General features: G+C 39.8%; 1 protein-coding gene and 1 long non-coding RNA gene across 3 annotated transcripts in view; one reads left to right on the top strand and one right to left on the bottom strand.

Annotated features, from left to right (window-relative positions):
* Positions 1-14,598, bottom strand: part of SCIN (scinderin) — an 85,353-nt gene that overhangs the window by 26,377 nt on the left and 44,378 nt on the right. For both annotated transcript variants that reach the window (XM_055589875.1, XM_055589876.1), the window contains one exon: positions 2,674-2,766. In XM_055589875.1, the coding sequence (XP_055445850.1) occupies positions 2,674-2,766 (93 nt within the window). The remainder of the gene's footprint in view (positions 1-2,673; positions 2,767-14,598) is intronic.
* LOC129658965 (uncharacterized) lies at positions 742-1,596 on the top strand. The gene is made up of 2 exons (XR_008717626.1): positions 742-964; positions 1,277-1,596. It is a non-coding gene; the product is annotated as an uncharacterized LOC129658965 (long non-coding RNA).

Raw genomic sequence — 14,598 nt, 5'->3', positions numbered from 1 at the left:
CTGTCATTTACTTAAATACTCTATAAATTATCAAAGTAAATCTCATGTCACAAATAAAATATCATAAAATAAAACTTGTTACATCTGTGTCACAAGTAAACTTACCGAGACTCCCGAAGTTTGGAAACAGCTACATAAGTTTTTTTTTTTTTTTTTTAAGCTGGAGACATACAGCTTACAAAGTCTTACAAAATTTCCTGGGTTGGAATTCAGTTTTTTCAAGGCCTGGTAGGCTGTAAGGTAATCCACCTGGGCTCTTGTTAAATATGCAGATTTGAGGGTCCTCCCTAGATGAGTGGTGGGGTTTTACAGCACTGCGGTGGGGCTTGAATTCTGTATTTTTAGAAATAACCCGAGGTGAGTCAGCTTCCCAGCCCTGTGTTGCTGCGTTAAGTCACTTCAGTCGTGTCTGACTCTGAGACCCTACGGGCTGAAACCTGCCAGGCTCCTCTGTCCATGCGATTCTCTAGGCAAGAATACTGGAGTGGGTTGCCATGCCCTTCTCCAGGTGATCTTCCCTATCCAGGGATCGAACCCGAGTCTCTTTTGTCTCCTGCATTGGCAGGAAGGGTCTTTACCACTAGCGAGCGCCACCTGGGAAGCCCTGTTCAGCTTTTCAAATTATTTTCAGGACTCAAATAGAAGTATGCAATACATGATAGACCCACTAGAGGGAGCATTGACTCAAGATTAACATTGTGTGTTAGTCGACTCTGAGACGCTATGGACTGTAACCTGCCAGGCTCCTCTGTCCATGGAATTCTCCAGACAAGACATCTGGAATGGGTTGCCATTCCCTTCTCCAAGGGATCTTCCCGACCCAGAGATCGAACCCTGGTCTCCTGCACTGCAGGCAGATTATTTATCAGCTGAGCCACAAGGGAAGCCCCAAGATTAACATGTTCATGCTTATTTCTTTACTCTCATGATGTTCTCTGAGGGGAGAACAGCTTTATTTAATGAGGTAACATAAAAGGTATTTGTTAAACTCTTGAAATTGGGTTTTAGAAACCCAATTCTAACAATAAAAATAATCAATGTAAATTAAAATAAACGTATGCTTTAAAAAATAAATAAATTATTTAATTAAAATTAATTTTAAAATAAATAAAAATAATCAAAACAAAACCCAATAATAAAAAACAAGCAGTCACAAAATCTTTAGAATAACAATTTCTGTGTGGCTTATATGAAAATTATCAGCATTTGGGAGTGGTAAAGACATTTTCTTTTGCCATCTAGATACAAAGAATCTATTTCTCCTTTCTTTCTACAGAAAAGGAAGTTATTCTACACAAGACAGTAACTTGAACTTCATTTAAAAATCACTGTGTGTCCGAGCTGGACCATCCCTTTAAAGAGCAGAAAATAGACATCCTTCTTGTCAGAGATGAGAAAAGGACTCAATTCCACAGGGAGACTGTGGTCTGCTCCAAATCATGTGCTTGGAAAGTTACAGAGGGAGGGAATGCTTAACAGATCCCATGTGAACAGTCTCCTCACCTGGTACATCTTATGGATTTTGTTACCCTCACCAGCAATAAAATCATAAAATTGTGGATTGGAAGGAACCTAAGTAGTTCCAATTTAATCTCTCTTTTGTCAGATAAGAAAACTAAGACCCAGAATGGCCGTGTCTTGGCCAAGGTCGCCCTGGCAGTCCTTCCCACAGAGCTAACATGGAACTAAGTCTGCCAACACCCAGGACAGTTTTTACCCTTTTTCCTTCCAGCTGTTTGATTTGATAGCCTTGCCCTCTTATAAAAAAGACTTCATGATAGCTAAACAGGATATTTCAAGTGAGGTCATAATTTTATAGCTCATTAGGATTTCATAAGAAAACGCTTACAGTCTTTGTACTCTATGAAGGAAACACTTTATTGAATGTATTGTACTGAATGTAAGATATCAGGACATATTGTCGCTGGAGCAACGAGCGGTGGTTGTGCGGTGCTGAAGTGGTGCGCGGTCGAGAGGAGATACCCCACCTCCAAGGCAAGGAGCACTAGCTGTGCTTTGCACCAAAGAATTCATGCTTTTGAACTGTGGTGTTGGAAAAGACTCTTAACAGTCCCTTGGACTGAAAGGAGATTCAACCAGTCCATCCTAAAAGTGATGAGTCCTGAATAATCATTGGAAGGACTGATGTTGAAGCTAAAATTCCAATACTTTGGCCACCTGATGCAAAGAGCTGACTCATTTGAAAAGACCCTGATGCTGGTAAAGATTGAAGGTGGGAGGAGAAGGGGACGACAGAGGATGAGACGGTTGGATGGCGTCACCGACTCAATGGACGTGGGTCTGCGTAAACTCCAGGAGTTGGCGATGGACAGGGAGGCCTGGTGTGCTGTGGTCCATGGGTCACAAGGAGTCGGACACAACTGAGTGACTGAACTGAACTGAACTGTTGCAAACTAGTACAGCAACTATATATATAATTTTTTAATTTAAATCACAGCAAATTATTTGTTGTTTTTAATAAAAACTTTTAAAGTAATAGAAATAAGAGTTTTAAATAACTGTGTTAAAGCAAAGAACAAATTCTTCCCACACATTTCTCTTTGAGGGCAACGAGGAGCATTGTCATCTGTGGCAAACAGTCCCTCCCCAGCAGGTCTCCCCAGCACCATCCTGTCCAATAAAAACAACAGAACTTCCTACCAGTGAACTCACCATGTAGAGTTTAGCCATTTTCCTATTAGTTATATCTGCTTTGATGTCATCATCATCTTCTCCATCCCTAAGCTTTGGCTTTTTCCCTAATACCTGGAAAAAAGAGTACAGATAAAAAGATAAAGACCTCTCATTAATGGCACAAAGTTTGAAAAAAAGATTCCTAGGTCATAGATTATAAAGTATAAGCAACTGAAATGACAAGGCTCAGACATTTCTCACCAATCATACTAAACTGACCTTCCCCCACAGGTCAAATCAATCAATAGCATTAAGTAAACAAACACTGAGTTTGCTGGTGATGTGAACTTTCAAGAAAGTGAAATCCCAAACTTGAAAGTGTAGGTCTCCATATTATTGAAAACTGTTGCTGCTGCTAAGTCGCTTCAGTCTGTCCGACTCTGTGCGACCCCATAGACGGCAGCCCAACCAGGTTCCCCCGTCCCTGGGATTTTCCAGGCAAGAACATTGGAGTGGGTTGCCATTTCCTTCTCCAATGCATGAAAGTGAAAAGTGAAAGTGAAGTCGCTCAGTCGCGTCCGACTCTCAGCGACCCCATGGACTGCAGCCCACCAGGCTCCTCCATCCATGGGATTTTCCAGGCAAGAGTACTGGAGTGGGGTGCCATTGCATTCTCCATTATTGAAAACTAGTAGGAATTAATTAAAATATGAGTTCTAAGTTCAGCTGTGCAACAAAATATCTTCTATAATCTCTGCTTCTACAAGCAATCTATAGGTTTTATTAATTTATTGTAACAAAGTCTTGGGCAAAATTACTATTTGAGGGTAGGGTACTATTATTATTATTGATATAGGCTAGGCTAGATGAAATGTCAGTTAATCATATGCTTTGCTTCTGCTGCATTTTTGACACAGAACAAATGAATGTCGAATGAATGAATGTGCTTATGTACTCTTTGCACACCTGATGCAATCCAAAAGTTTAAGAAAAGCATTTTGGGGAGGAGCTAAGATGGCGGAGGAGTAGGACGGGGAGAACACTTTCTCCCCCAATAATTCATCAAAAGAACATTTAAACGCCGAGTAAATTCCACAAAACAACTTCTGAATGCCGGCAGAGGACATCAGGCACCCAGAAAAGCAACCCAACTCTTTGAAAGGAGGTAGGAAAAAATATAAAAGACAAAAAGAGACAAAAGAGGGAGGGACGGAGTTCCGTCCCGGGAAGGGAGTCTTAAAAAGAGAGAAGTTTCCAAACACCAGGAAACCTTCTCACTGCCGAATCTGTGCCGAGCCTTGGAAGCACAGAGGGCAACTTAACAGGGAGGAAAAATAAATAAACAATTAAAACCTGCACATTGCGAGCCCTACGGTAACTCCCCCAGTGGAGAAGCAGCGCAGACACCTGCATCTGCCATTAGCAAGCGGGGGCTGGGCAGGGAGGGGCAGCGCAGGCTGCATCGCAAGGATCTGGCCTGAATACCCCGAGCGCTATCTGAGCGAAATAATTTGGGCTAGCAAACCAGACTGTGGGATATCTACCACGCGAAAAGTCAGCCCTAACCTAAGACACCGCCAGGCCCGTGCATGGAACAAAGGACTGAACAGAGATAGCCGGCGGCAGACCATCCCCCTCCGGTGATAGGCAGCCAGAGCTGGAAGGGGACAATCGCAGCCCGAGAGAGACATTATCTATAAAACTGTAAGCAGGCTTCTTTGCTAACTAAAACTTCTTGGGGGTCTGGACGGTCAACATCTGCCTGAGAAGGTGCACTGGTGCACACCTAGATAACTGAGTGGCGGGGAGGCGATAAGTCGCAGCAATCGTGCGCGCCAAACACCTCATCACCTGAGCTGCTCGGATCTGGGAAGGGCACAAAACACAGGCCCAACCGAGAGTTTGCGCCTCTGAGGACTACCCGAGTGCCTGAACCTGAGCGGCTTGGACCTGCTAGTGCAGGCAGCCCAGGGCCGGCCTTGGATGGTTCCCGGCGGAACAACCTAGAGCCTGAGCAGCATGGGCAGGGAGGCTACACGCGCCGAGAATGGGGGGCAGACCTAGTGTGGCTGAGGCACTGCGAGCACACACGCCAGTGTTATTTGTTTGCAGCATCCCTCCCTACCTCCCCTCAGCACAACTGAACAAGTGAGCCTAAAAAAAAAAAAAAAAAAAGTGTCCTCCACCGTCCCCTTTGTGTCAGGGTGGAAACCAGACACTGAAGAGACCAGTAAACAGAAGAAGCTATAACAGAGGGAACCGCCTTGGAAGCTACAGGCAATAGATTAAAACCCTGTGGTTAGTACCAACTACATAGGAAGGGGCCTATAGATCTTGAGAAATATAAGTCAGACCAAGGAACTAGCCAAAAATGAACTGAACCCACAATACTCACAACAAAACCAGAGAAAGTCCTCGATATATTTTTACTATTTTTACGATCATTCTTTATTTTTATTTTTTTTAATTAAAAAAAAAATTTTTAAGTCCACCATTATTCCTTTAATTTTCACTTTTATAACCGATTACTTTGCAAAAAAAAAAAAAAGTCCCTATTTTTTTTTAAAGCAAACTTCATATATATATTTTTTATAATTTTTTTGACCTTGGTTTTTTTTTATTTTTTTTCCTTCTTTTCTTTAACATTGTATTTTTGAAATTCCAAACTCTACTCTAGATTTTTAATTTTAGCTTTTTGGTATTTGTTATCAATTTTGTACCTACAGTTTTTTTTTTTTATAATTTCTGTGACCCTTTTTTCTTTTTTCTTTTTCTTTTTCTCTGTTTCTTTCTCTTCTTCTTTTAAATAACATTGTATATCTGAAATTCCACACTCTACTCTAGATTTTTAATTTATGCTTTTTGGTATTTGTTATCAATTTTGTACCTGTATTTTCTTTATAATTTATGCAACTTTGTTCTTGTTTGTTTTTTTCTCTCTCTTTCTTTTTCTTCTTTTTTTAACATTTTATTTTTGAAATTCCAAACTCTATTCTAGATTTTTAACTTTTGCTTTTTGGTATTAGTTATCAATTTTGTATCTATATTTTCTTTATAATTTTCACGACCTTGTTTGTTTTTCTTTGTTCGTTTTTTCTCTCTTTCTTTTCCTTCTTCTTTTCTTTAACATCGTATTTTTGAAATTCCAAACTCTACTCTAGATTTTTAATTTTTGCTTTTATGTATTTGTTACCAATTTTGTACCTTTAAGAACCCAATCTTCAATACCCATTTTTCACTAGGGAGCGAGATTACTGGCTTAACTGCTCTCTCTCCCTTTGGACTCCCCTTTTTCTCCACCAGGTCGCCTGTGTCTCCTCCCTAATCCCTCTCTACTCTACCCAACTCTGTGAATTTCTATGTGTTCCAGATGGTGGAGAACACTTAGGGAACTGATTACTGGCTGGATCTGTCTCCCTCCTTTTCATTCTCCCCTTTTATCCTCCTGGCCACCTCTGTCACCTTCCTCCTTCTTCTTTTCTCTGTATAACTCCGTGAACAACTCTGAGCGGTCCAGTTGTGGAGTGCACATAAGGAAGAGATTACTGGATAGCCCACTCTCTCCTCTATTGATTCCACCTCATCTCATTCGGGTCACCTCTAACTCCCTCCTGCCTCTTCTCTTCTCCATATAACGCTGTGAACCTCTCTGGGTGACCCTCACAGTAGAGAAACTTTTCATCTTTAATGTAGATGTTTTATCAATGGTGCTGTATAGAAGGAGAAGCTCTGAAACTACTGTAAAAATAAGACCGATAACCGGAAGCAGGAGGCTTAAGTCCAAACCCTGACTCCAGGGAGCTCCTGACTCCAAGGAACATTAATTGACAGGAGCTCATCAAATGCCTCCATACCTGCACTGAAACCAAGCACCACACAAGGGCCAACAAGTTTCAGGGCAAGACATACCAAGCAAATTCTCCAGCAACAAGGAACTCAGTCCTGAGCTCCAAGATACAGGCAGCCCAAAGTCACCCCAAAACCACAGACATCCCATAACTCATTACTGGACATTTCATTGCACTCCAGAGAGAAGAAATACAGCTCCACCCACCAGAACACCGACACAAGTTTCCCTAACCAAGAAACCTTGACAAGTCACCTGTACAAACCCACACAGAGCGAGGAAACGCCACAATAAAGAGAACTCCACAAACTGCCAGAATACAGAAAGGACACCCCAAACTCAGCAATTTAAACAAGATGAAGAGACAGAGGAATACCCAGCAGATAAAGGAACAGGATAAATGCCCACCAAACCAAACAAAAGAAGAAGAGATAGGGAATCTACTGACAAAGAATTCCGAATAATGATAGTGAAATTGATCCAAAATCTTGAAATCAAAATGGAATCACAGATAAATAGCCTGGAGACAAGGATTGAAAAGATGCAAGAAAGATTTAACAAGGATCTAGAAGAAATAAAAGAGAGTCAATATATAATGAATAATGCAATAAATGAAATTAAAAACACTCGAGGCAACAAATAGTAGAACAGAGGCAGAAGATAGGATTAGTGAATTAGAAGATAGAATGGTAGAAATAAATGAATCAGAGAGGATAAAAGAAAAACGAATTAAAAGAAATGAGGACAATCTCAGAGACCTCCAGGACAATATTAAACGCTACAACATTCGAATCATAGGGGTCCCAGAAGAAGAAGACAAAAAGAAAGACCATGAGAAAATACTTGAGGAGATAATAGTTGAAAACTTCCCTAAAATGAGGAAGGAAATAATCACCCAAGTCCAAGAAACCCAGAGAGTCCCAAACAGGATAAACCCAAGGCAAAACACCCCAAGACACATACTAATCAAATTAACAAAGACCACACAAAGAACAAATATTAAAAGCAGCAAGGGAAAAACAACAAATAACACACAAGGGAATTCCCATAAGGATAACAGCTGATCTTTCAATAGAAACTCTTCAAGCCAGGAGGGAATGGCAAGACATACTTAAAATGATGAAAGAAAATAACCTACAGCCCAGATTATTGTACCCAGCAAGGATCTCATTCAAGTATGAAGGAGAAATCAAAAGCTTTTCAGACAAGCAAAAGCTGAGAGAATTCAGCACCATCAAATTAGCTCTCCAACAAATACTAAAGGATATTCTCTAGACAGGAAACACAAAAATGGTGTATAAAACTGAACCCAAAACAATAAAGTACATGGCAACAGGATCATACTTATCAGTAATTACCTTAAACCTAAATGGGTTGAATGCCCCAACCAAAAGACAAAGACTGGTTGAATGGATACATAAACAAGACCCCTACATATGTTGCCTACAAGAGACCCACCTCAAAACAGGGGACTGAAAGTGAAGGGCTGGAAAAAGATTTTCCATGCAAATAGGGACCAAAAGAAAGCAGGAGTAGCAATACTTATATCAGATAAAATAGACTTTAAAACAAAGGCTGTGAAAAGAAACAAAGATGGTCACTACATAATGATCAAAGGATCAATCCAAGAAGAAAATATAACAATTATAAATATATATGCACCCAACACGGGAGCACCGCAATATGTAAGACAAACGCTAACAAGTATGAAAGGAGAAATTAACAATAACACAATAATAGTGGGAGACTTTAATACCCCACTCACACCTATGGATAGATCAACTAAACAGAAAATTAACAAGGAAACACAAACTTTAAGCGATACAATAGACCAATTAGACCTAATTGATATCTATAGGACATTTCATCCCAAAACAATGAATTTCACCTTTTTCTCAAGCACACATGGAACCTTCTCCAGGATAGATCACATCCTGGGCCATAAATCTAGCCTTGGTAAATTCAAAAAAATTGAAATCAATCCAAGCATCTTTTCTGACCACAATGCAGTAAGATTAGATCTCAATTACAGGAGGAAAACTATTAAAAATCCCAACATATGGAGGCTGAACAACACGCTGCTGAATAACCAACAAATCACAGAAGAAATCAAAAAAGAAACAAAATTTGCATAGAAACGAATGAAAATGAAAACACAACAACCCAAAACCTGTGGGACACTGTAAAAGCAGTCCTAAGGGGAAAGTTCATAGCAATACAGGCATACCTCAAGAAACAAGAAAAAAGTCAAATAAATAACCTAACTCTACACCTAAAGCAACTAGAAAAGGAAGAAATGAAGAATCCCAAGGTTAGTAGAAGGAAAGAAATCTTAAAAATTAGAGCAGAAATAAATGCAAAAGAAACAAAAGAGACCATAGCAAAAGTCAACAAAGCCAAAAGCTGGTTCTTTGAAAGGATAAATAAAATTGACAAACCATTAGCCAGACTCATCAAGAAACAAAGGGAGAAAAATCAAATCAATAAAATTAGAAATGAAAATGGAGAGATCACAACAGACAACACAGACATACAAAAGATCATAAGAGACTACTATCAACAATTATATGCCAATAAAATGGACAACGTGGAAGAAATGGACAAATTCTTAGAAAAGTACAACTTTCCAAAACTCGACCAGGAAGAAATAGAAAATCTTAACAGACCCATCACAAGCACGGAAATTGAAACTGTAATAAAAAATCTTCCAGCAAACAAAAGCCCAGGTCCAGACGGCTTCACAGCTGAATTTCACCAAAAATTTAGAGAAGAGCTAACACCTATCCTGCTCAAACTCTTCCAGAAAATTGCAGAGGATGGTAAACTTCCAAACTCATTCTATGAGGCCACCATCACCCTAATACCAAAACCTGACAAAGATGCCACAAAAAAAGAAAACTACAGGCCAATATCACTGATGAACATAGATGCAAAAATCCTTAACAAAATTCTAGCAATCAGAATCCAACAACACATTAAAAAGATCATACACCATGACCAAGTGGGCTTTATCCCAGGGATGCAAGGATTCTTCAATATCCACAAATCAATCAATGTAATACACCACATTAACAAATTGAAAAATAAAAACCATATGATTATCTCAATAGATGCAGAGAAAGCCTTTGACAAAATTCAACATCCATTTATGATAAAAACTCTCCAGAAAGCAAGAATAGAAGGAACATACCTCAACATAATAAAAGCTATATATGACAAACCCACAGCAAACATTATCCTCAATGGTGAAAAATTGAAAGCATTTCCTCTAAAGTCAGGAACAAGACAAGGGTGCCCACTTTCACCATTACTATTCAACATAGTTTTGGAAGTTTTGGCCACAGCAATCAGAGCAGAAAAAGAAATAAAAGGAATCCAAATTGGAAAAGAAGAAGTAAAGCTCTCAGTGTTTGCAGATGACATGATCCTCTACATAGAAAACCCTAAAGACTCCACCAGAAAATTACTAGAACTAATCAATGACTATAGTAAAGTCGCAGGATATAAAATCAACACACAGAAATCCCTTGCATTCCTATACACTAATAATGAGAAAACAGAAAGAGAAATTAAGGAAACAATTCCATTCACCATTGCAACGGAAAGAATAAAATACTTAGGAATATATCTACCTAAAGAAACTAAAGACCTATATATAGAAAACTATAAAACACTGGTGAAAGAAATCAAAGAGGACACTAATAGATGGAGAAATATACCATGTTCATGGATTGGAAGAATCAATATAGTGAAAATGAGTATACTACCCAAAGCAATTTATAGATTCAATGCAATCCCTATCAAGCTACCAACGGTATTCTTCACAGAACTAGAACAAATAGTTTCACAATTTGTATGGAAATACAAAAAACCTCGAATAGCCAAAGCTATCTTGAGAAAGAAGAATGGAACTGGAGGAATCAACCTGCCTGACTTCAGGCTCTATTACAAAGCCACAGTTATCAAGACAGTATGGTACTGGCACAAAGACAGAAATATTGATCAATGAAACAAAATAGAAAGCCCAGAGATAAATCCACGCACATATGGACACCTTATCTTTGACAAAGGAGGCAAGAATATACAATGGATTAAAGACAATCTCTTTAACAAGTGGTGCTGGGAAAACTGGTCAACCACTTGTAAAAGAATGAAACTAGAACACTTTCTAACACCATACACAAAAATAAACTCAAAATGGATTAAAGATCTCAACGTAAGACCAGAAACTATAAAACTCCTAGAGGAGAACATAGGCAAAACACTCTCCGACATACATCACAGCAGGATCCTCTATGACCCACCTCCCAGAATATTGGAAATAAAAGCAAAAATAAACAAATGGGACCTAATTAACCTTAAAAGCTTCTGCACAACAAAGGAAACTATTAGCAAGGTGAAAAGACAGCCTTCAGAATGGGAGAAAATAATAGCAAATGAAGCAACTGACAAACAACTAGTCTCAAAATATACAAGCAACTCCTACAGCTCAACTCCAGAAAAATAAATGACCCAATCAAAAAATGGGCCAAAGAACTAAATAGACATTTCTCCAAAGAAGACATCCAGATGGCTAACAAACACATGAAAAGATGCTCAACATCACTCATTATCAGAGAAATGCAAATCAAAACCACTATGAGGTACCATTTCACACCAGTCAGAATGGCTGCAATCCAAAAGTCTACAAGCAATAAATGCTGGAGAGGGTGTGGGGAAAAGGGAACCCTCTTACACTGTTGGTGGGAATGCAAACTAGTACAGCCACTATGGAGAACAGTGCGGAGATTCCTTAAAAAACTGGAAATAGAACTGCCTTATGATCCAGCAATCCCACTGCTGGGCATACACACTGAGGAAACCAGAAGGGAAAGAGACACGTGTACCCCAGTGTTCATCGCAACACTGTTTATAATAGCCAGGACACGGAAGCAACCTAGATGTCCATCAGCAGATGAATGGATAAGAAAGCGGTGGTACATATACACAATGGAGTATTACTCAGCCATTAAAAAGAATACATTTGAATCAGTTCTAATGAGGTAGATGAAACTGGAACCTATTATATAGAGTGAAGTAAGCCAGAAAGAAAAACACCAATACAGTATACTAACGCATATATATGGAATTTAGAAAGATGGTAACAATAACCCTGTGTACAAGACAGCAAAAGAGACACTGATGTATAGTTCAGTCTTATGGACTCTGTGGAAGAGGGAGAGGGTGGGGAGATTTGGGAGAATGGCATTGAAACATGTATAGTATCATGTATGAAACGAGTCGCCAGTCCAGGTTCAATGCACGATACTGGATGCTTGGGGCTGGTGCACTGGGATGACCCAGAGGGAGGGTATGGGGAGGGAGGAGGGAGGAGGGCTCAGGATGGGGAGCACGGGTATACCTGTGGTGGATTCATTTCGATGTTTGGCAAAACTAATACAATATTTTAAAATTTAAAAATAAAATAAAATTAAAAAAAAAAGAAAAGCATTTTGTAGAAAATACATTTGGATCTGCTTTGAATTTCTATACACTAAAATCATCCCCAAAAATGCCCATAAAGACCTTAATTAATGAATTTAATTAACTGACATAAGTATCATAGTATGTTAAGAACAGGAATCAAATATAAATGTATTCAAAACGATATGAGTTTTACAACACAAATATAAATGCAAGTTTAAAAATGCAAAGATGCTATTTGTTTAGATTTAATAAATATTTAATATACAATGAGATTCCATGCATAATGTGTTTTACAGTCAGTATTCCTTACAAATATACTGTATGAAAATACATACTGCTGAATACCAGACAACAATAAAAGTTTAAATTCTAACCTATGCATGAGTACAGCGCAGTCTCGAGTTTAGAAATATACTAAAGATTTATTTTCCTCTGGGAATATGCCCATCTTTTTGCTTACACAATGATCCATAAAATCCTTTAATTATTGAACATACTAAATGATTGCAATATAGTTTTCTTCTTTTGCTAAAAGTAGGATCAAGACAAAAGTTAAAATGCAACCAGAATTGCTTTTTTTATAACAATTTTATCTTGGTTAGAAATATGTATTCCTTATAAGAGCGGTGAAAGATGTCATATACCCTTTTAAAGTTCTACTCCAATGAAGACAGTAGTTTGGAATCAATAGTTTGGGTTAAAGGACATATTTAATACTGAAGCAGAGAAATCTTATCTGAGAATGCTCCTTGAAAGTTTCACCTAAACCAAGACCTGTCATTCCAGCTTGGAGTCCCCCCTTTCCTTCAATTAGCTCCTGTAAGTTTCCACTTAAAAGTACCACCATCCTTTAACATGCTCCAAACTTTATCTTTCCACAAAACTGACCATTCTCCATCCTTGTCAGTGGATCTCTATTCTTCTCTCCACCTGGACTTACAATCAAGACATCAGTTTTGAATACCCGCTGTCTTTCTTTTTGAATCTCTTAGCTGCTCAGTCATTAAATTCTCCCTCTTTACTGATGATGTTGAAAGTCTCTGATCCCTGTCTACATTAACCTCCACCCTAGTGAAGTTCTTCATCACCCAAGTCACAGGTTATGCCTACTCCTGTCAATTCCCTCCTGCCTTCAGGGCCCCATTCATCTTTTCATCCAGAAAGTTATTCTTTACAGTGGCTGGAAGACTCCTTATTTCACTTTACTTCAGCGTTTCAAGAAGATGACTCCAGATAAGATTTACATCTTTTATCTGCAATAGTGATTTTTTTTTTCAATTTTTTTGTTTTATTTATTTATTTATGGCTGTGCCGGGTCTTCGCTGATGCCCGGGCTTTCCTCTAGTTGCGGAGAGCAAGGGGCTACTCTGTAGTTGGGTACACAGGCTTCTCGCTACGGCGGCTTCTCTCGTTGTGCAGCACGGCTCTAGGGCGCGTGGGCTTCAGTAGTTGCGGCTGCCAGACTCTAGAGCACAGGCTCAGTAGTTGTGGCCCACTGGCTCAGTGGCCTCAAGGTGTGCGGAATCTTCCTGGACCGGGGATGGAACCCATGTCCCCCTCGTTGGCAGGGGGATTCTTTATCAGTGAGCCCTCAGGGAAGCCTGGCAGTAGTGAATCTTAAGGTTCAATGTGCTCAAGCAACATCTGGGTAACTTGATAAAATACAGATTCCCAACTGCCAGCTGTTACAGTGGATTTGAGGTGAAACCCAGGAATCTGCAGGATTCCCAGGTGGCACTAGCGGTAAAGAACCCGCCTGCCAATACTGGAGCCATAAGAGAAGTGGGTTCTATCCCTGGGTTGGGAAGATCCCCTGGAGGAGGGCATGGTAGCCCACTCCATACTCGTGGCTGGTGAATCTCACAGACAGAGGAGCCAAGTGAGCTACAGTCCACGTGGTCGCAAAGAGTCAGACACAGTGGAAGCGACTTAGCACACAGGCATGCACCAGAAATCTGCAGATGATTCTGAGCTGGATGCTACTGACAGAGCCCCAGCTCCTCTGCTTGGTTTCCAAGGCACCTCCAGAGGCTGGATGTAACGTACTCGGCATTATTTCCCAGCATCTACCAAGTAACCTCCTCTAATCAGGCTGATCTTTTCCATGTTCCCCGGCAGCCATGCACTTTCCTTCTCCAGGGCGATACATAATGCTGCATGTAACTGTCACCTAGGTTGACGGGGTGTGGCAGAAGCAAAACCGAACAATTACTCTTTGGTTGATTCAGCTAATTATAATTAGCACAATACTGTTCAGCATAGTAATAGCTACCACTTATTGAATGTCTCCTATGAGTCACACTTTGGGTCAGGAGCTTTAGACACATGTTAATTTCAACCTTATAAGAGCTCCCGTGAACCAGATACTGTTATCATTTTACAGAAAAGGTCACTGATACCCAATGAAGCTAAGAGATTGTTTTACACACTGCTACGTGTTGAGGCTGAGATTCTGGTTGTTGTTCAGCTGCTCAGTCATGTCTGACTCTTTGTGATTCAATGGACTGCAGCACACCAGTCTTCCCTGTCCTTCACCATCTCCCAAAGTTTACTCAAACTCATGTCCATTGAGTCAGTGATGCCATTTAACCATCTCATCCTCTGTCGTCCCCTTCTCCTCCCACCTTCAATCTTTCCCAGCATCAGGGTCT

The sequence above is a fragment of the Bubalus kerabau genome, chromosome 8 (assembly GCF_029407905.1).
Source record: "Bubalus kerabau isolate K-KA32 ecotype Philippines breed swamp buffalo chromosome 8, PCC_UOA_SB_1v2, whole genome shotgun sequence".
Classification (NCBI taxonomy): Eukaryota; Metazoa; Chordata; class Mammalia; order Artiodactyla; family Bovidae; genus Bubalus; species Bubalus kerabau.
The sequence above is the reverse complement of the archived record's forward strand: the minus strand, read 5'-3'. Positions and strand labels throughout refer to the sequence as shown.